General features: G+C 38.6%; 1 protein-coding gene across 3 annotated transcripts in view; it reads left to right on the forward strand.

The window, feature by feature from the left end:
- The window catches only part of UNC80 (unc-80 homolog, NALCN channel complex subunit), a 229,921-nt gene that overhangs the window by 114,014 nt on the left and 95,727 nt on the right, over positions 1-20,180 (forward strand). For 2 of the 3 annotated variants that reach the window (XM_064587002.1, XM_064587003.1), the window contains exons 24-27: positions 545-680; positions 3,504-3,637; positions 9,421-9,586; positions 16,544-16,644. In XM_064587002.1, the coding sequence (XP_064443072.1) occupies positions 545-680; positions 3,504-3,637; positions 9,421-9,586; positions 16,544-16,644 (537 nt within the window). Of the gene's footprint in view, positions 1-544; positions 681-3,503; positions 3,638-9,420; positions 9,587-14,573; positions 14,778-16,543; positions 16,645-20,180 lie in introns of all 3 variants that reach the window. The other variant, XM_064587001.1, reaches the window with a different exon arrangement.

A 20,180-nucleotide genomic window follows, 5' to 3' on the forward strand; every position in this document is an offset into this window, starting at 1 on the left:
TTAATTTTGTACATAATGGCAGATATAAATAAAACTGCTGTACTAGAATTCATGCCAACCTCCAACTCATTAGCATGGCAGTGACATTCTCATAAAATAGCATAATCAGAAGCACTTGCAGGAACTGTGAATTCTTGTTTTTTTTTACTACAACAAAATCCTCCATTAAAAACAATTGCATACTCCCTTATAGGAGACCTATAAAATAAATGACCTTCAAGTAAGTGGAAATATTTTCAGAAAAAAAATTTGTATGAGAACACATAGGTATTGTTTTGTTCCTACAAGTCTTCAAATGACCTTGGAGATAGTGTCAATGCCATCCACCTCTGGGTTTCCACATAGGGAAACGTGGTGGCAACACCACCATGCGCATAGAGGAGGCTTCTGCTGTACGTTTCGGTATCAGTCTCTTGGTTTCATGTGCCCTAGTAGTTTATACATACCTTCCCATTAACAGTTGCTTATGACCTCTATAATGTGAGAGCCTATTTTACAGTCTGACATACTTTGTGCTGTTTCGCTCTTTTTCTCCCCATGGTAGGCGATTGGAGTCCGATTGAATGAGCTGTGCCACGGGGAAAGTGAGAGCCCCGCCAACCTGCTGGGTCTCATTTATGATGAGGAGACCAAGAGAAGACTGAGAAAGGAGGATGAGGAAGAAGACTTTTTAGATGACAGTAAGGAGACTCCCTTTACTACAAGAACCCCTGCTTGTAAGAATCTCTGCTTTAGGAGCACTTAATATTTCTCTTTCCTCTTTCACATTCTTACCACCTTCTCATGTCTCCCCACTGCACCTTTTCCCCTATTCCCTGTGCATGGATGTAACGCATGTGCATAAAGCCACACAAAGAGAGGGCGAGAACCAGAAAGAGAAGACTGTAGACAGAGACAAGGAGTTGCAGGCAATATGGAGCATCCGTTGCCTTGTAGTCTATGACTCTTACTATTATACAAAAATTAGTTTTAGGCTTTTCTGAGAAAATATAGCAGTAAATTACTGACCCAGTAGAGGTTTAACCAGGTTTTACATTTTGTTGTTGCTCTTGGAGATTAAAAAAAAATAGACCAAATAGAATTGAACATGAAATGCTTCCCAGATCATTAAAGTAGTGGATTCCTTAGAATAATTACTAACATGTATTTAACATGAATTTGAAATATTAATTGAGATGGTTAGACTGTGAATGTCTGCTATACTGTACTTATTTGTTAAAATTAGAAGCGAGTTCCACCATAGAAGAGTAGAGACAAAGAGATTCCTGTACATTCCTCTTAAACACCTTTTTGTGCACACATGTGTTCTACACCATACAAGCTTGTTGTGTATGTCTATCACTGCCTTTTATGGGCCATACAATTCCTAAATGGTAATGGAATTAGTAACATTATCTGATGAAGACAGTGAGGCCTCGTCCTCTTGACTTTCCCTAGTGATTTGAAATTCAAATTCCCTGATTATGTTAAAGACTGTTCTTAGTTAAGTGATGCCAAGCCTACTTCATCTTTCTAGCCATGAAATGTAAAAGGATGACTAGGGTGTAACAGTGTACATAATTAAATAACAATCAAAGAAAACTTATTGCCTTTTTTTTCCACTTTTATACCAAGGATTTTTTTTTTGCAATCTTTTTTCATCTTTTTACCCTTTCTCAGCTTTTATCACATCGGAGCCAATTTTCCTGACTTAGCTGTTGACAAAACACCAAATTCTGACATCAGTCTTTCAGCCTACCAGTGAACATTGGCCTCCAAAGATTCCCTCAAGTTCACAAGAGTCTAGACTATCCTAGAATGCTTCTGAATTGTAGAATGGGGAACGGAATTGGGTCTAACCCTTAGGACCACTTGAGGACTATCCAGCAAACACAGAACCTAGTGAAGGCCTATCAGAAGCCATCCCCAACTGCCCTGGATCTCCTAGGGGTCCTTCAGAACAGAGAGGAGCTAAAGCAACATTAGATGGATGCATCCTCACAGGCCAAAATGAACTTTAATCTCCATGAGACCACATAAGTATCTTTTACCGTATGTTATGCCTGGTACTTAGGCTTTTTGATGAGAGCATGTAGGACTCAATTCTTGTTCATTTTGACAGACTATTTCAGATGATAGTTACAGAGTGCCTGGACTAAGACCAAGTTCAGTGTTTACAGGATTAACAAGAAGAATCTGGATGATAACCTCAGGACAGATCCACAAGTTTATACTGAATATTTAGTGTTAGATTATTATTTAAAAACTATTGTACATCCAGACAATTTCTAGAGTTATGTAGTCTCCATTGAATATAAGATTGGAATGTCTGGTTTATTTCCACTTTCTTGTCAGTACATAACTCATCTTGCATTTAAAATATAATTATGCCTCAAGAAAGTATCAGTCTAGAAATTCTAGAGGAGTTTGTCTCTTCAGTTCTTAATAAGAGGCAATGTCCCTATCCACATATTATCTCTGGAGAAAAAATAATGGTTTTCATGAGGAAGTGATAATCAGGTATCTTCAGAAAGAACATAATTTCCACCCACTCTCAGTATAAGCCCTGAGATATATATATATATATCCTATTCAATTAAGAAAGCCTAATACACAGGAAATATTTTAGAAATATGTTTAGGAATGTTGATATGTAATGATATTGTGATTGCTTGATGCCTTGATTCGAAATAGATAAGTATTTTCTTTCTCTTATGAGAGGCAGAACTCAACATTGCTTTGGCCTTCTTTTCTGAACACTGATAAATTTTCGGCAGGATTAGTGATGACATATATCTGAGAACAAACCCTCAGAATTTTAAAAGTCTCTGGTGTCACCTTGGCCATTATCTGTTATTATCTGACTTTAGAGCAAAATCTGGGTCTATGATGGAGGCAGCATTTTACTCATTCAAAGGCTGGTATTCTTCAGAGCAAAGGAGAGCATTTGCCTACTTCTAGCGTAACTATGCTTTAATATGATAGGCTAACTTGTATAAAGTGTATGAAAGAAGTGATCAAGTATGCCTTGTTTATGTTGCAGAAACACTTCTGGGCTAGTGGAAGCAACATCACTGCCCTCAAGATAGATGTCTCTCATAAAACGAGCTGGCAAGAGTTTTGCAGTGCCAAAACTAGTTCACCGCCCTGTACATAGTCTACATCTGATTAAATTAGCAGTGTGAAATCTTGCAAGACTGCTTTCCATTTCTGTCTTTGTTAAAAGGCTTTCTAGCTTAGTGGGCTGTGTTTTTTTACTCTATGAGCCTTAAGGAAAATAATTTAGTCCTTCCTGACTGATATTTTAATACTAAGGAACTCACTATTGAGTTACAAAATGGAGGAAGAGAGGGGTACAAGTAATGCACAGATTATGCTCAAGGGACTAGGTCAATTGAACGTGAATAGGTAACATTCTCATATACAATTTCATTTTGGACATGTGTAGCTTTGTCCATCAAACCGTGCCTCTCTGTATTTTTTATTGGTTTGTTTCTTTATGAAGGAACTCTTTCATTCTGTAGGTACTGTGAACCCCTCTAAATGTGGCTGCCCCTTTGCCTTGAAGATGGCAGCATGCCAACTTCTCCTGGAGATCACTACCTTCCTGCGAGAAACCTTCTCTTGCCTGCCCAGACCACGCACTGAGCCTCTGGTGGTAAGTAAAGCATGGGTGGTAATAATCTGGCTACTCAGAAAGGCCAGACATGTGGCTAGGTTTTGAGTATCCGCAGTTTCCTCAAATGCCCAATGGCCAAATGTATCATATAACTTAGAAAATTCAACCAAGGGATCTTCATATATAAAATCTCTTTTTTCTATTACAAACAATACTAACTCTGAAGTTGACCTGGAAATTACTGAAGATAGCACCATGGGTAAAACATTGGATTGATCACTGTCAGTCATGCTAGGAATGTCTAAGAGCCTTTTGACCAAGAAGAGAGCTTCGGGGTTGCCATCTGGGAGCCACAGAGTCCATGGAAATGGAAATTGTGCTACAAATTGGAGTTGTGAGCAGGCTTGTAAAGGTGAAAACCATCAGATTATATAACTTGTTTGAAAAGAATTATGATCGGTGCTGGCAGAGTTTAAACTATCTAATACAGGCTTGGCTATTTAGCTAACAGGTGTTACATGATCTCTATTTTAATCCAAAGTAGAAGGATGTGTTCCAGAAGGCGGTGGAATTGCAGTCGACAAGTGGCAATTGACAAAAGTAAAAACTTCATGGTGTTCTGAGAAGTGAAACAGGAGACATACATAGGCCCTACTTCCTCAGTATCCTTTGGTCTCTATTTTGAGTGACTCTCTTAGCAATGCTTACTTCCTTGTGAATCTTCTCTCATAAGCCCTTAGGTTCCTTTACTCTGCAAACTATGAGGAGTTTTACCAGCAGCATATTTTAGAAATTACTGACAGAATTTTTTTGTCATAAAAATTTAACAGCTCATAAATCCATATAGAAATGTGCTTCCAATGAATTCTCTCATTTAAGTTATGGGCAAAAAGACTTGCTTAAGAATTTAGCATGTAAACATCTCGAAACATATATTTTTATTCCTGCCGTACTTCGTATGGATGCAAATAGGCAGAAGAAGACCACGCACGCATGCACACGACCACGCACGCATACTCCTGCACCATCAAGGCCTGATTTGTTTAGCAGAGTATACCAACGCTCTGCAAGGACCAGGCGTCTTCACAGAGTGTGTGGGATGGGCACACTTCAGAGCTGATTTTCCTTGGCCCATAGTCCTCTAATAGGCACCAAGTTTCCAGTGGTTCTTTCATTACAGGCACCATCCAGCCAGAGCTGAGAAACCAAATTCTTTTTATTTTCCATTTACACAGGACTTAGACTACTCTACCAGAAAAATTGTTATGCAATCTATGCGCCTCTATTTTCGCCAGTTTTACAGTCCACCAGCTCTCCTGCTTTTTTAACCAGACTGGGCATGAACAAGGTCATACCCCAATCCCTGCGGGGAAACACAAGAATCAGTGCATTATCCCTGAGCACTGCCTCTACCTCTGGTTTTCCAACGTCTGGAAGACCTGTTCTCTCACTCTCTAAAACGTAAAATGGATATTTTCAAGTTGGAAACATTTGTGGGTAAAATGTATGTTTTCAAGAGAAACATACTGGTATTTGGACTGTGAAACTACATTATTTGCTGTCAGAAAGGGAGGTTCCTCCTACTGCTCTTATTCCATTTTCCTATTAATCTGGGCCTTTAATTTTCTGAATGTCACCTTTACTTTTTTATTGAGACTACTCTATAAAATCAAATCAAGGCCAACATATTTGTTTAAAATCAAGTGGGATGAAATATCTGATCTGTAAGACCTCTATCAGTGCTATTTTGTCAACATTCTAATTATACTGAAGCCTTCATAAAAGCATGGTGGCACATCTACTTTTCATTTTTTCAGATTTTTATTTGATCACCGTTCTGATACATTGTGACTTAAAAAAATAAAAGTCTTAAAGTTTTGTTCTCCTTTTCAATTCCATAAAGCTAGAGTTTAATTATCCTTTATTATTACAGTAAATTTCATTTTAAAAAAACAATCAAAACTTTTAAAAATTGCTATAGAACCAACTCGCAGTCTAGTGGAAAACAGCAAGAAATTAAGCTAAAACAGAGCTTTCAGTCATTCAGTCAAGGAGAGGAAAGTGTTCACAACGGCATCACCTTTAACAAGGCCTTAGAGATCCTTCATTCATTACACTGGGATTTTTATTGTCCAGTGTAGGTATGCATTATGTTGGGATATGACCTTTATAAAATAAATGGGAAGCTTTTTCTCATTTTTAATCTAACTTTGCTTAATGGGGAAAAAAAAAACATATACCTTAAGTTATATTCCAACCTCCTATAAACAAACAGTGAGTTTAATAAAACTGTTTTACCAACACAGAAACTGTAAATGCTGCAATTGTTCTTTAAGAAATTGTACTAAACAGTGAGTCTAACAGTTTAAGCATAAATACCATCAATATGAACTATTATGGTTTTAACAAAACACTTCCTGCAAGATTATCTATAGATCTTGAAAACAAATTTTTTTTTAGTTCAGTAACATTTTTAATAAGTAAAAATAATAACTACCTAACGTACAAAATAATAAAAGTATAAGGTAGTAAATCAATCATATTAGAAGCTACAGACATTCTAGAATCTGTGGCTTGAGGATGGAAGAAAATCAGGAACATAAACTTTCTATGAGAGAAAAAGTCTTTTCGACAGAAATTGCCATAAGGCCCTTTCCAAAATGGATGAGATTTTCAGGTGAAATTTCTGTTTGAAAAAGTCCTAGTTATATCCAAAACGTGGAAGAGAAAGCAAAAGAATCGAAAGTACAATAATTTAAAAGTTAATTAGTTTCGGGTACCTGGGTGGCTCAGTCGGTTAAGCATCTGCCTTTGGCTCAGGTCATGATCCCAGAGTCCTGGGATCGAGCCCAGCATTGGGCTCCCTGCTCAGCGGGAAGCCTGCTTCTCCCTCTCCCACTCCCCCTGCTTGTGTTCCCTTTCTCGCTGTGTATCTCTCTGTCAAATAAATAAATACAATCTTTAAAAAAAAAAGTTAATTAGTTTAACCACGGTTGTTTCTTGGATAGAGTTAGGAAATCCCAGGAGGCCACTCACTGGGTTGGTTGGGGGATGGAGGTAAAAGAAAAGGCAAAATGATATCAAAAGGTTTTAAAAGTTGATAAAAAAAATATTTTTATCAACTTAACAATTTTTTTCCCAGATCCCTAGATGCAACTTAAATAATGTGCTTTTTTTTAAAAAAAGAGCTTCTGGTAACATATTTATTCAATGTTTTCATAAACCATACTAATAAATAATGTCTTAAAAAAAGAAAAAGCATTTTTACAAGATTTATAATCTAAAATAACATAATAATCAAATCTTTTTCTAAATATTAACTTCCAAACTTGAAAACAATAAAGAAATAAGAGAGATAATTTTGTTTGTAAAACTGCTGGTCTATTCACATGTTTACCAACTGAATTAGTGAAACCAATAACCAATGGCCAAACAACATAAATTAAAACAAGAAATTCCTATCCAATGGATAGATGAGTCCACAATAATAAAGAAAAAAAAAACTGTAAGGAAGTCTGTTGTCTACATTCATTCATTAGAGAGAGCAACATATTGGATGCTTTGGTGCAAGATTGTGCTAGGGGCTGTACCAAATATGCTGATGGAATTTAACAAATCAGGTTATAAAAAAATATACTGCTGGATTCCAAATGTTCCTAAAGTTAAAAAATCAGAAGCAAAACAAAATTTACATATACCAAGACTAACTGATGAATATTTATTGGAAGTAAGACTATGAACAAAAGGTGGTGTGATAGTTAGAGGAGTGTGGGTGATACATAGATAAATATACTGAAACAGGAGAACCAACACATAAAAAATTATTTCCTGGTGTGAGATATAAGAGCGACCCTGAGAAGGAGGCAGAAGGGCCATGTTTGGCCAAAGAAGGGGCTGGAAAAACCTGAAGAACCTTTCTGGAAGAGGTCACATTTGAATATAGCTTTGAAAGCTGGGATTTTGACAAATGTCTAAAAGAAGACATTGGAAGAGATAACGACTTTTGAGAATCAGAGTTGTTATGTTACTTTTTATCCCAAGTAAGAAATTTATGTGATTAAGTTTGGCTAACAAAATACAAAGTATATTAGGTTTTCTATTATTTTCTAAAAGGGATTAATTTCAGGGAAACAATTGTATTCCTAGAATATTTTTTGAAGTGCTAAATACATTCCATGTAGTTCCTTTATTTTTTGAGATGTGATCTAATTTTCTAGGTACCAAAGTATGACTTCTGTTCTTAATTAAAAGGAAAAGAAGAAACATCATGTAGAGTCTAAAGTTTCATTTATTAGGGGCGCCCAGGTGGCACCGTTGGTTAAGTGTTGGACTCCTGGTTTGGGCTTAGGTCATGGTCTTAGGGTTGTAAGATGGAGCCCCTCATCACTGCACTAAGTGCAGAACCTGCTTGGGATTCTCTCTCCCTCTCCCTCTGCCCCTCCTGCTCGTGTTCTCTCTCTCTATATCCAATAAATAAATCTTTCTTTTAAAAAAGTTTCATTTATTAATAACAATTAAAAGCATAAAATTTCAATCTTGGTACAAAATGGGCTTTTAAAAATATTTTTGTTTTCCATATCTATATGAATCTGAGGACTTACGTCATATTTAGAAAAAAAATGCTCTATAGAAATAAAATTAGCATTTTATATATTTTTCCTTTATCAGGTCCTCCAAAAGTGTTTTACAGATTAACAGTTAAATATGATCTTCTGATTGGACAAATCTGCATTCACAGAATAGGTCAGTTTTCAATTTCATCGACCAAATTCCAACTTTCCCTCCCAAGGCTTACATTAGGGTATGGGCTCACGCTGTTCATAAGCAGACAATCCATGGAACCCCTCTTGTATTTCTGGAAGGGAGTGAGAAATTCTTCCAATGCCTGATCGTATTTTGAGCCTCTGCACCTCACATATGGAACTTCTTAAGTCTGAACTGCCTTTCTCCACTTGTTTGCTAAGCTACCTTTAAATCCTCACTACAAAATTCCAACATCACCTCTTTATTCATTTTCTATTTCTGCAGAAATTTAGCTGTTTAAAACAGCAAAAACATAGTATCTTACAATTCTAGAAATCAGGAGTCTGACAAGAGTTTCACTGGGCTAGAGTCAAGGTGTCAAGAAAGCTGTACTCCTTTCTGGGACACTAGAGAAGACTCTGTTGCCTTGCCTTTTTTCCATCTTCTTGGGTAACCCACATTCCTTGGCTCATGGTCCTTTTTTCCATCTTCAACGCGGAAAAGCTTTCTGCTTTTAAGGATTTGTGTGATTAGGCTGAGCCCACTTAGCTAATCCAGCATAATTTCCCATCTCTGGGTCTTTAAACTAAATCCACATGCACACAATCCCTATTGCAATGTAAGGTAACATATTTACCTATTCCTAGGGTGAGAGCATGGACCTCTTTGGGAAGGCGGCATTATTCTGCCTCCAAGTCTGATTTCTAAGTTCCTATTCTGTCTCTCAGTCATATTCAATGCATGATCATTTAATAAACAGATAAATGCCAAAGATGCAGTTTAAATTGTTAACAAAGAGTTAAAAGGTGAGGAAGATAATTCTAGATTTGAAACAAGGTGTGCTCTTTTCAAAGATAAAACGTAAGAAAAAGGGAAAAACTATGAGTTAGGGAAGATTTTGTTTCATTCAAGAAACATCTTTAATGGACACAATCTGAAATTGGCATTAGAGAAAGAGGAATTTGGCTCTGTGCAAATTCAGTTGGGTGCAATTCAAAATGGAGGGAGGTTTGCCACAAGACCAATGCAGTGCTGAGGAAATGCCAGCATTCACGTACTCCTTCTCGCTGACATTGCAGGACCTGGAGAGCTGCAGACTTCGTTTGGATCCTGAGTTGGACCGGCACAGATATGAGAGGAAGATCAGCTTTGCTGGGGTCCTGGATGAAAATGAAGACTCCAAAGATTCCCTCCACAGTAGTAGCCACACCCTCAAATCAGATGCAGGGGCCGAGGAGAAGAAAGGTATTGAAAAGCAAGAATTCTTTTCATGTTTCAGTGTTTCTCATAGGATATTTGGCCTGGGGTCCACACCACAGAATTGTACACCCAAAGAAGTCCAAAACTGTTGTCTATGTACAGTACTGTGTCCACTTAACGAGGTAGGAAGCCATGCTAGTTAGGAGCTGGATGCGACAGTCTGAGAAGTTTCAGGATGTAATTCCAGCTCAGCAATTCTCCACATCCCACTGATGCCATTGATTACGTGTCAGATGAACCAGTATTTCGTGTGCCAGTAAGAAAGAAAAAATACTCCCCATTCAGCCCATATGCAATACTTTCTTATCATCTAGTCTGTGTTTCATTCTTACTGAAAGAGGACTTTCAGACTTAATTAGATGCAGATTTTTATTATCGATACATATCATTCTTGTACAGCCAAAAAAAAAGGGGGGGGGGAACGTATAAATAGAAGAAACTGGTTAAAGTTTTTCTAAACGATCTTCAATTCTGGGTTCAAATTTCTTAATCACTTTTCAACTCAGCATTGTCAGTGTCCATGTTTTTTTCTCTAGGATAATGTCCTCTGTGTCGTTAGACTGTTAGTACTACGTCATGTCTTAAATGAATCTGTAAAAGAAGGAAAGCTGTTGGTGCTAGGTACGTAAGCCAGCATGCACCTATATGAAGCTAGCCTATCCTCGTACTCACCGCCTGCTTCGAGAACGTTGCCAAACGCATCTGACTTAGCACCTCGCACACTCCCTCACCCAACTACCGTTTGGCTCCTCGGAGCTAAAAGATACTGGCACCATCCTGTACATTTTGTTGCTGGTGCTTTAGATGCTCACATGGACAGAAGCAATAACAAATGTGTCACAACTGCTCCCTGGCACTAGTTATCCTAAGATGGCATCAATTGTAAGACAAATCTCAATTTCAGATGTGTTAAAATGTGAAAAAAACTACATCTTAAAATGGTAAGATACAACAACCAGTTGTATGACCTTGTCCAAGTTGCTTACCTTCTAAGCCACAGTTTTCTCCTCTTTCAAATTAGGTTAATGACAACTACGGCATTGTGATATTGAAAGCTTTCAATGAGACAATGCAAGCCAAGCATAAACACAGTACCTGGTACATAATTCGTATAGAATAAATAATTATTTGTTTATATCATGAGCCTATAGACTAGAACCCATGTGGAAAATTCTAAAGATAAGCTAAAGATTACCAAGTTTTAAGTTGCTTTCGAGGGCTCCTTAAACTGTTAACATCTCTATCTGATTTTGCTAGTTCTTAAATTCCACTGCCCTTCAATATTTTTCTAATGAATTTTGATTAAAAGAACATCAGTACCTTTGTTAAAAGAGTCAAAGATGACTTTATGCATTTATGTATTTTCTGGTATCCTATAGAAAATGACTCAGTTAATGTTGGATAACTGAAGGAATGAATGATTCCAGGAAGGAATAGCCCTAGATAGAGAAAAGATAAAATCTTTAAAATCTTCTAAGGAATGGAGGTACACTGGAAAAGTTTTTTAATATTTTAATGTCAGATTGTTGTCATGACATTTTAAAATGCAAATAATCATTCTATTGTATTGAATTCATGGCGAAACAAGAATTTATTAGCCAAGTCTTAGCAATTTCTGAGCATGAAGAAGTGTCAAGTCAATATTTTTACAACTATTACTTTTTCAGATAATGTTAACTGCACATGATGAAAAACTTGCATTTTTAAATATATCCCAAGGGGATTTATTTATTTATTTTTTTGCCTATTCAAAGTTGTTATGCTAATTATTGCTTAAAGTAGCTGAAGTAAAAATTCCTAATACAGACATGGTTAAACTTGACACAGAGTAAATCCTACACCATTTAAAACAATAAAACATCAGATCAAGTGTTTAGAACACTTTAATTTCATGATTATCATTTATGTAAATTTCCTTTGATGTTCAAAAACACAAATGCTTAGTATTTTTTCACCTTGTAGAACACCTATGCTAATATATGAAAGTTGGTTAATAAATGAACAGAAAGCTGAAAATATAAATAAAGTGAGAACATATTCATAAAATGTCCTTTACTGGTAGCCAAAATCTGGAAGATTCCTCAATATTCCTTAATCCTTTGATAAGTTGATACCAGCTGCTAAAGCCAGGGGGACTCTGCTAAATTAGATTATTAAAATTTTATTTAAAATTTTATACCATCTGTTTGTATAAAAGCTAAAATTGTTGTTCTTGGAATAAACAACCTGAGGACAATTCAGATTCTACCAAGGAAAACAAATGTGAAATAATTCTTAAACTAAAAATATCTGCCTAAAATCCCCAAGCAAGGTCTGCCACATCATTTTACCCACATTCCAAAAACAAACTAAGACTGGTCTTCCAAAATACAGACACCAAGATGTGTCTGATTATTCAACAATCATCTATTGAGCACCTGCTATATGCCAGGCCAGGTTCCCAGAATACAGCAATGAACAGGAAGAAATATTTCCCACATATATTTTAGTTTTTATTAGCTAATAGTTCATGATAGTGAATAACATCAAAGACTAGACTTTCAAGTAAAAACAAATGATATGAAGCAAAACAAATGAAGGTCAGAGAATTGGTAGTGACCTGGATGGGGAGAGAAGGACCCCATAAGTGGCAGTGAGCAGAGACCTAGATGATGTGAGGGAGCCAGGCATGCAGAATGCTGAGGGAGGAGTCTTCCAAGCAGACAAAACAGTGAGAAGTCGGCTCTGATGCAGGAATGAATGTGGAACATTCAAAAAGGGCAAAGAGACCAACGTGGTGGTTACAGAATGACTTGGAAGATCAGCAGGAAATGGGGTCAGATAGGTAGGCAAAGGGCAAATAAATAGGATCTGTAGATATGGTTAGAAATTTAATTCTGTGTAAGTGTGTCTGAGTGTCGTTGGCAGGTTTTGACCAGAAAAGTGATATGTGTATTTATGCTTTATGTATTGAAAAGATGAGTCAAGCTGTGGGAGTGGGAGTAAGCAAGTGCATTGAGGCAGTTACATTAGTCCAGGGAATAAATAATGGGGCTTTCAAAATCCTAGGAAATTTCGAAGCGTGGAGCTAGCAGGACCTGCTAATGGAGACAATGGGTGAGGTGAGAGAAAAGGGAAAAAGATGTTTTATCCAATTTAGATGTATTTGTTTCACTTTCGTATTCATGTTGTCATTGGAGGTAAAGGCTGACACTCAACGCTGTATGAGCTCAACTAATGGTTTTCAGGTACAAAATCAAATCTGAATTCTAACTGCTATGTCCTTTGTAAATAATCAATGCCATAATTCTTAAACACTGATTTTTAGCACTACAGGATATTTCCAATTATCTTTGGCAGTAGAATAGGTTCTCAAAATTGAATTTCTTTCAGGTCACATTACTTTGGGGTTACTTTCCCAAATTTGTATGGTAAAAGGTATCATGAAATCAGGCAAAGAATGCGAGAGAGTGCCTCTGTGTAAAAAAAAAAAAAAAGAAAAAAAAAAGAAAAAAAAACCTCTCTAAACTTTTTTTCTACTTCCCAATCTATCTTGACATGAAATTGTATTAGTAGTCATTAAAAAATGATAATATTCTATTTCAGATGTATTTCAGGTGGGTCATTAAAGCCTCAATTAAACCTAAAAATAATACTGAAAAATGCAGCAGATGAATTTTGTGCTATAATTAAAATGGAGCATGATAGTCAATAGTCTTTGTGGAATTTGGCTGGCTGGGTTGCAAGAATTTCTATCCAGATGTAAAATTCTGTCCAGATGTGTTCGGGGAGGCCTTTGCCAGCTCAGTGGTGATGATTTTAATCTTTTTCAATCACAAGATTAAATCGGAGATTAAGCATTGCACATTACTCAACAGGAATTCTTCTGGGCTCCTTTATATGGCATTGAAAGTATACGTTTAATTACCATCTTGTAGTGCTATACCATTTCTCATGGTCACATACTCACTTTCCTGTGAGTGAGCAACGCAAGACTAAAATGCAATCTTCCTGATTGGAACTTTTAAAAATATTAATATCCATGCCTTAAGTAATTCATAAGAAATCTTGTTCCTGTAAGAAGAAAATCTTACAAAAATAATGGCCCCTTCTTGATAATGACTATGGGAAATAAAGATGCTTTTGGTAAAAAAAAAAAAAGAAAAGAAAAGAAAAGAAAAAAAAGTAGGTTTCAAGTTTAAACGTGTTTCTTTTACCCTTTTATTTTCCTCACTGATGACTGTTTTTTCCAGAACACTAAAGATGAATAATGCATGTTCTTCATGGTACATATAGACTGTAAGGTTGGCTCAGGGTGTTGCACCATTTGGACTCACATCCCACCCAGCCTTTTGCCTGAAAGAAGGATGCTATGACATCACTAGGTGCATTGAAAATGGAACTATTTCACACTCATGTTCACCCAAAGCACACCAGTGAAAACAGATCCTTTAGTGCCATTGCTGAGGAGCTGAGCGGAACCCGCTGCTGACTGTTGGAGAGAGAAGCGCCTCTTGTTTTTATTTCTTAATGAGGTATTCCAAAAGGAAGGGGTTACGTGAAGGGGTTTGCATAACTCACATAACTCTGCAAGTCCCATTTCAAAAGAAAGACAAAAACAAATGGTTTGTGGTTCTGTTGAATCAAGCAATGATGTTATGTGAATGTACTAAGAGTCCGAGATCACGGTGCTATGAGGGCACACTCATGCTTGTGAACCCTGGGCCAGAGAGAGAGCAGGTTGTTCCCAGCACTGATGAGCTATGTGTGCAAGAAAGAAGCTGCACCAGCCCTTCCTGGTGGACCCAGCCTCCTGCCTGCTTAACAAAGCTGCCCCACTGGGGGGCTGGGGAGAAGCTCCTTGTCCAGACATGCTGCTCATCCCGGCCAACAGAGAGGAGGCTGTTCAGGGACAAGTTGGGGAGAGCTTGGATCTAACACTGGCTGGGGAAAACTAAGGGGGAAAAAGCCCTATTTTATTCTTTCAATACAGTTCCCAGCAGGAAGATCAGGATAGGAGGTTCCCGCCTGCTCCAGATTAAAGGAACCCGCAGTTTCCAGGTGAAGAAGGGGGGTTCCTTGTCCAGCATTCGCCAGGTCGGCAGCTTAAAGAGCAGCAAGTTACCACGGCAGGACTCAGAGTCCGAGGCTGAAGAGCTGCAGCTGTCCCAGAGCAGGGACACTGTCACTGACCTAGGTAACATAGAGGAGTGGGGTGCGCAGGGACGTGGGGGGCAGGAAGACAGGGCCTGAATCCTGAAACAACTGAAGCCCATTTTTCTTACACATCAGGAGATGGAGAACAGAGCCACAGGCTAGACCTCACATTCAGTCTGAAAACCACACCGCCCTTTAGAGCAGGGCAAAATGTAGAAATTCCCATGGGGGCAGCTACCTAAACGTCCTCTGTGTTTTAAAGTCTCTATTTCACAGTCAGAAGAAGAAAACTCTCAGAGTGGAGAGATTTTGAGACCTGGCCGTGACCTTCAGGGACGTCAGTTAATGTCTCAGGGGTTTGTTTTCTCCAACTATTTAGTGGGAATAATTCTATTTCCTCCTCGCCTACTCTGAAGGGATGCTCTAAAGATGGATTAAGGGATGATTATAAAGTATGTTAAGTATCTGAGCATGAGCTCTGTATACAATCAAAGCATTAGAGGTGAAGGTTGTCCCTGTAGGATCCAAAGAGACTCTTGAATCCCAAAATGTGTTAGTCCAATGAGCCTGATGGTCATCTTAGTAGCAAGAAAAAGAGTAAGCAAGTATGCAGATAGGACTCACCAGCTGCTTAGAATTTAGCTATCAGGTAAAAGTTAAAGTATATTTTCTTTGCCACTCAGGCCCTGTATGAGGAGCAAAATAGAAAGATCTCCTTTCTAGGCAAGTTGTTTCAGAAGTCAGTCAGTAAATGTGGATAAATTATCAATCAAGTCTACTGAAATAGAAGCTGAGTATATCTAATCAAAGAGAGGTTAAAATAGGAAGTATTTCTACACCGACCCTCCCTCACTTTTGAAAATAACTAATTTATGCATTAGTTAAGATTCAGCTTATTTTTTAAGGAGACAATAGGGAAAAAAACCCCTGTGACTTCCTTTGTTACAGGCTTGAAGTTGTAAGAATGTCATCAATTAGTTTGGGGAGAAAATATTTCAATTAATTATTTGAATTGGTTAGTTCAGCCTGAACAGTTGAATCAAAATAGGCAGCCCAGGGGCATGGTTTTGTCACAGACATGACCCAGGAAAGCTTTTAGATTTGAGGGCAAAGCTTTCTTGTGTGGTAGATAATGTAGTGAATTCCTGAGAGAGATGTCTGCAGGCTTTTCTGCAGAGAAGAGTTTAGACAAAGAGATTGTCAAGGATTGTCCATGATTGACTACAATTGCTTATAAATTCCCTTAGGTTTTTTGGTTGGATTTTTCTTGTTTGTTTGTTTTGTTTTGTTTTGTTTTGTTGTTTGTTGTTTTTTGTTTTTTGTTTTTTTGAGGCACCATCATTTTTGAGATCAGTCTGACAGCAAAGTGAGGGGGTGCGGAGAGCGTGACACTAGCCGTAGTCACATCAGCAGAGGAGGCAGCAGCATGCTTATGGCCACTGCAGGTTGCTTGGTGTCCCTACTTAACTACACCTGCAAGGTCTGGGCAGTCTGGAGTGGATTTGAGCACACTCAATCAATAACTTGCTCATCTCAGCAATTCAAGGACTTGACTCTGTTTCTTCTCTGCTCCCATGTCTCAAAATAACAGAGATCGTAAATGTCTTTGCAATTGCCTGTTCAGCTGGTGGTGAAGGGAACAGCTCTTGTTAACATTCCTCCACTAAAGTCAGTGCTATGCCCTGTTAACCCACTGGGCCGTGGTAGTCTGCCCTAGGATTCAAAAGCATGGACAACTCTACCATACTAACATGCTCTCCAGGGAGACCGAACAATATAACCTTTCTTGGCATTTTTCTTTTGAAGAAGGGAGTCCTTGGAGTGCAAGTGAGCCCAGCATCGAGCCAGAGGGAATGAGTACTGCTGGCACAGAGGAAAATTACCACAGGAGCATGTCATGGCTGCATGTAAGTAGGAATCTCAGAAAGAGACCTGAGATCAATTTCTTTTGGCATTGAGAAAGATCAATGGAGTAAGGACAAAAGAGTATATGAAAACCATCAATCTAATTTAGCCTCTAAGAAAAACCATAGGCTTCTATTTCAGCTGAACCTCTGAATTCTCACTAAGATTGGTATTCTGTGGGATCGTATTCAGTTTAAGCTTAACGAAAACCAGAGTTTCTTTGTTATGGCTGGCTTGTGGGTCAACATAAGTCAGGGCAGACCCTGAGGGACCAGATCAGTTTGGTGACCAAGACAGCCTAGGTACCACAGACGAAGCACTACCGTCAGCTTTCTACAGGTTACCACAAATGCCAAGAGCAAGATCATGGTGTCAGTCTTGTGTCTGTACACATCTAATTGTAAACCAGAACATGGAGATCCTAAGATGACAAAGGTTACACTTCAAAGGGCTCTTCAGAAATCATGGGCAGGAGGGGATTTCAGGGAAACTTTGGGCATGGATTAGAGTTCAAGGTTCGGGCCGGGCATGAGGAAAGAATGAGAAAGTTAAGGAAGCACAACGTCAGATCCGCAACTAGCAGGGTACTGCCTGCGCTGTTATTGATCTTAGGTATGTTCGGTACCATCTCTTCTGATTGTCATCTGGCTTCCTGGTAGGGTCAGATAAGGGTTGGCTGGTACATAACGCTCCTCAGAGTTTACAGTTCTGTGTCTTCACAACTGGCTAATCCCCAGAACCTAATTTTGAGATTCTCTGAGGCAGCTATTTTTAAAATGAACTCTTTAGTGAAGTCCAACCTACATCTTGAAAAGCATAGAAAACCTACGTGTACAGCTCAATAAATTTGCACAAAGTGACAATCTGTGTAACCACCAGCAGGTCAAGAACATTATCATACCTTAGAAGCCCTATACACGCTGTCTACCAGTCACTACTCTCCCCTAACAGTAACCACCATATCCCTGGTGGGAGATGTTGATAATGAAGGTCACTGTGCATGTGTGGAGGCAGGAGGTGTTTGGGAGCTCTCTGTACACTCTGCTCAATTTTGCTGTAAACCTAAAACTGCTCTAAAACAAAGTCTATTAATTTAAAAAAAAAACAACTATAGAATTATAGAGGCTCCCAATGATGCTATCTCCCTCCAGAGAAGACTCACCTTATACTTTGGCAGACAGTAAAGATCTCCTCAGTCCTATGAAAGACAAAGCTGACTTGATCTGTAGTATTGCTATCCACCTCCCACCCCCACACCCCACCCCCCTCCCAACACAGCCCTCCTGGTATGAAGCATTCCAAGGTTCCCAGTGAAAGTCTGGGGTATGCCCTCAGTCTTGATGGGTCAGAAACTCCAATTTTGCTTCCCCATCACAGTGAAACTGCCAAAATCTCCATTCTGCTTGTCAGCTGGTTTCTGCTTGGCTTCTTGGCTACTCAGTCAACAAACGCCTAGAAGGCAAGTGCCAAGTCTCATTTCTCCAAACCTCCCTTTTCTACTGTCCATTCAATTCTTCCCATTGGCAATTCTGAACTCCAATTTTTATCTTCCAGTTCTCATGAAATTGCCTAAAGCTTTGCCTGCCTCCTTGGCCACTTATGCCTGAAGAAGAAATGTGGCATTTGCTCACACTGTGCTTACTGCAGTCAACGCCCTTTCTCTCCACATCTTGTCTTTCAGGTCCTGACTGCCTTTGTTGAATGCAATCTTATGCATCCAAATATATATATTCAAATATATATATATTAATATAGATGTGTGTATGTTAAACAACACACATTTATTAGCTTACAGTTTCTAGGGGTCAGGAATCCTGGCACAGTTTAGCTAGGTCCTCTGCTTTAGGCTCTCTCACAAGATGGCAATCAAAGTATTGGACAGGACTCGGGTCTTATCTGAAAGCTTGATTGGGAAAGAATTTGCTTCCAAGCTCATGTGATTATTGGTAGAATTTCAGTTACTCAAGAACTGTTAGACTGAGGGCCTCAATTCCTAGCTGGCTATTGGCCAGAGGCCACCCTCATTTCCTTGCTCTGTGAACCTTTCCAACATGGCAATTTTCTTTGTCAAAGCCGATAAAGGAGAGTCTGGTAACAAGAGAAAAGTCAGTGTCTTATGCAGTCTAATCACAGAAGTGATAACTCCTCACCTTTGCTGCATTCTCTTGGTTAGAAGCAAGTCACTAGGCCAGCCCATACTCAACAGGAGGTGGTTTCACAAAGGCATTAATACCAGAAAGTGGGATCACTGGGGATCATCTTCAAAATATATCTACCAAAAAGACATCCCTGAACATAATTTTAAAATTACAGATTTCTAGGTCATCTCCACCCCAGATATTCTACTAAATCAGAATCTTCTAAACTAAAGTCCAGTCATATGGTCATTTGTGTGTTTATTTGGTTTTGGTTGTTGTTGTTAAGCTTTCTTGGTGTTTCTCTTTAGTATCCAGATTTGAGAATAACAAGGGAAACCTTACAGTTCTTATATGTGCCCTGTTTCATACCAGTATGTACAGGAATAGCAGGGATGTTCAGTGAAGCTCAAGAAAGATCTGGATTTCTGCTCAGACAACACCAATTTTTTTTTTAAACTTTGAAGAGTGTGAGATATTGCTATCTGAGTTTGACAGGGGTGTGGAGTTGATTGTTATTGTTGTTTTTCTTCGCCTTAGAGTAAGCAGACCCTCTCATTCCCGAGGAAATGTGTGGCAGCCCTACCTAGTATGTTTGATTGGCTTTGTCCATGTAGACTCACTTTATGTTCTCCATCCAATATCGTACACAGTCTCTTACAGATTAGGTGTTGGGGTGGGAAATGGTTTTATGAAGGACAGACGCATTCAGAAGATTATTCTATGCATATTTGACTAGCCTTGTGGATGTTGGAGAGTTCTTGCCTTTTTAGGAAGGCAACTTCAGAAGTTACAAACTCAAAGGCTTTCATTCCTTATCTTAAAAGAACCATATCCTTTAAAACAACTGAGTTCGGGCGCCTGGGTGGCTCAGATGGTTAAGCATCTGCCTTCGGCTCAGGTCATGATCCCAGGGTCCTGGGATCGAGTCCCACATCGGGCTCCCAGCTCAGCGGGGAGCCTGCTTCTCCCTCTGACCCTCTCCCCTCTCATGCTGTTTCTCTCTCGCTTGCTCTCTACAAAATAAATAAAATCTTTAAAAATAATAATAATAAAATTTAAAAAAAAATAAAACAACTGAGTTCTTGAATCCCACTTGGGAAGTCTAGGTGATGGGAGGATTTGAGCCAGATCAAACCCCAAGAGCTAGAATGGCTCAAAAGCTGGAGAAAAATTAATTTGTAGAGAGAAGAAATGAAGCATTATAGTTGGATTCAGGGTCAGTTGAAGGTTATAGGCCAAGGTAGAAGATGCAGAAGTGTTTTCAATTCCACATGGGTAGGCTGGAGTTAACGACATCCCATGGCAGTCAAAGGCCAGCCAAATCCTTTGGCACAGAATTTCTCACCAGTTGATGCTCTTCTACCTGGCTCTTTCTACAACATAAGAGCTACAAAAGTAAT

This window comes from Mirounga angustirostris, unplaced genomic scaffold (assembly GCF_029215605.1).
Source record: "Mirounga angustirostris isolate CCGP_5_RB_7025 unplaced genomic scaffold, mMirAng1.0.hap1 SCAF_3, whole genome shotgun sequence".
NCBI classification, from domain to species: domain Eukaryota; kingdom Metazoa; phylum Chordata; class Mammalia; order Carnivora; family Phocidae; genus Mirounga; species Mirounga angustirostris.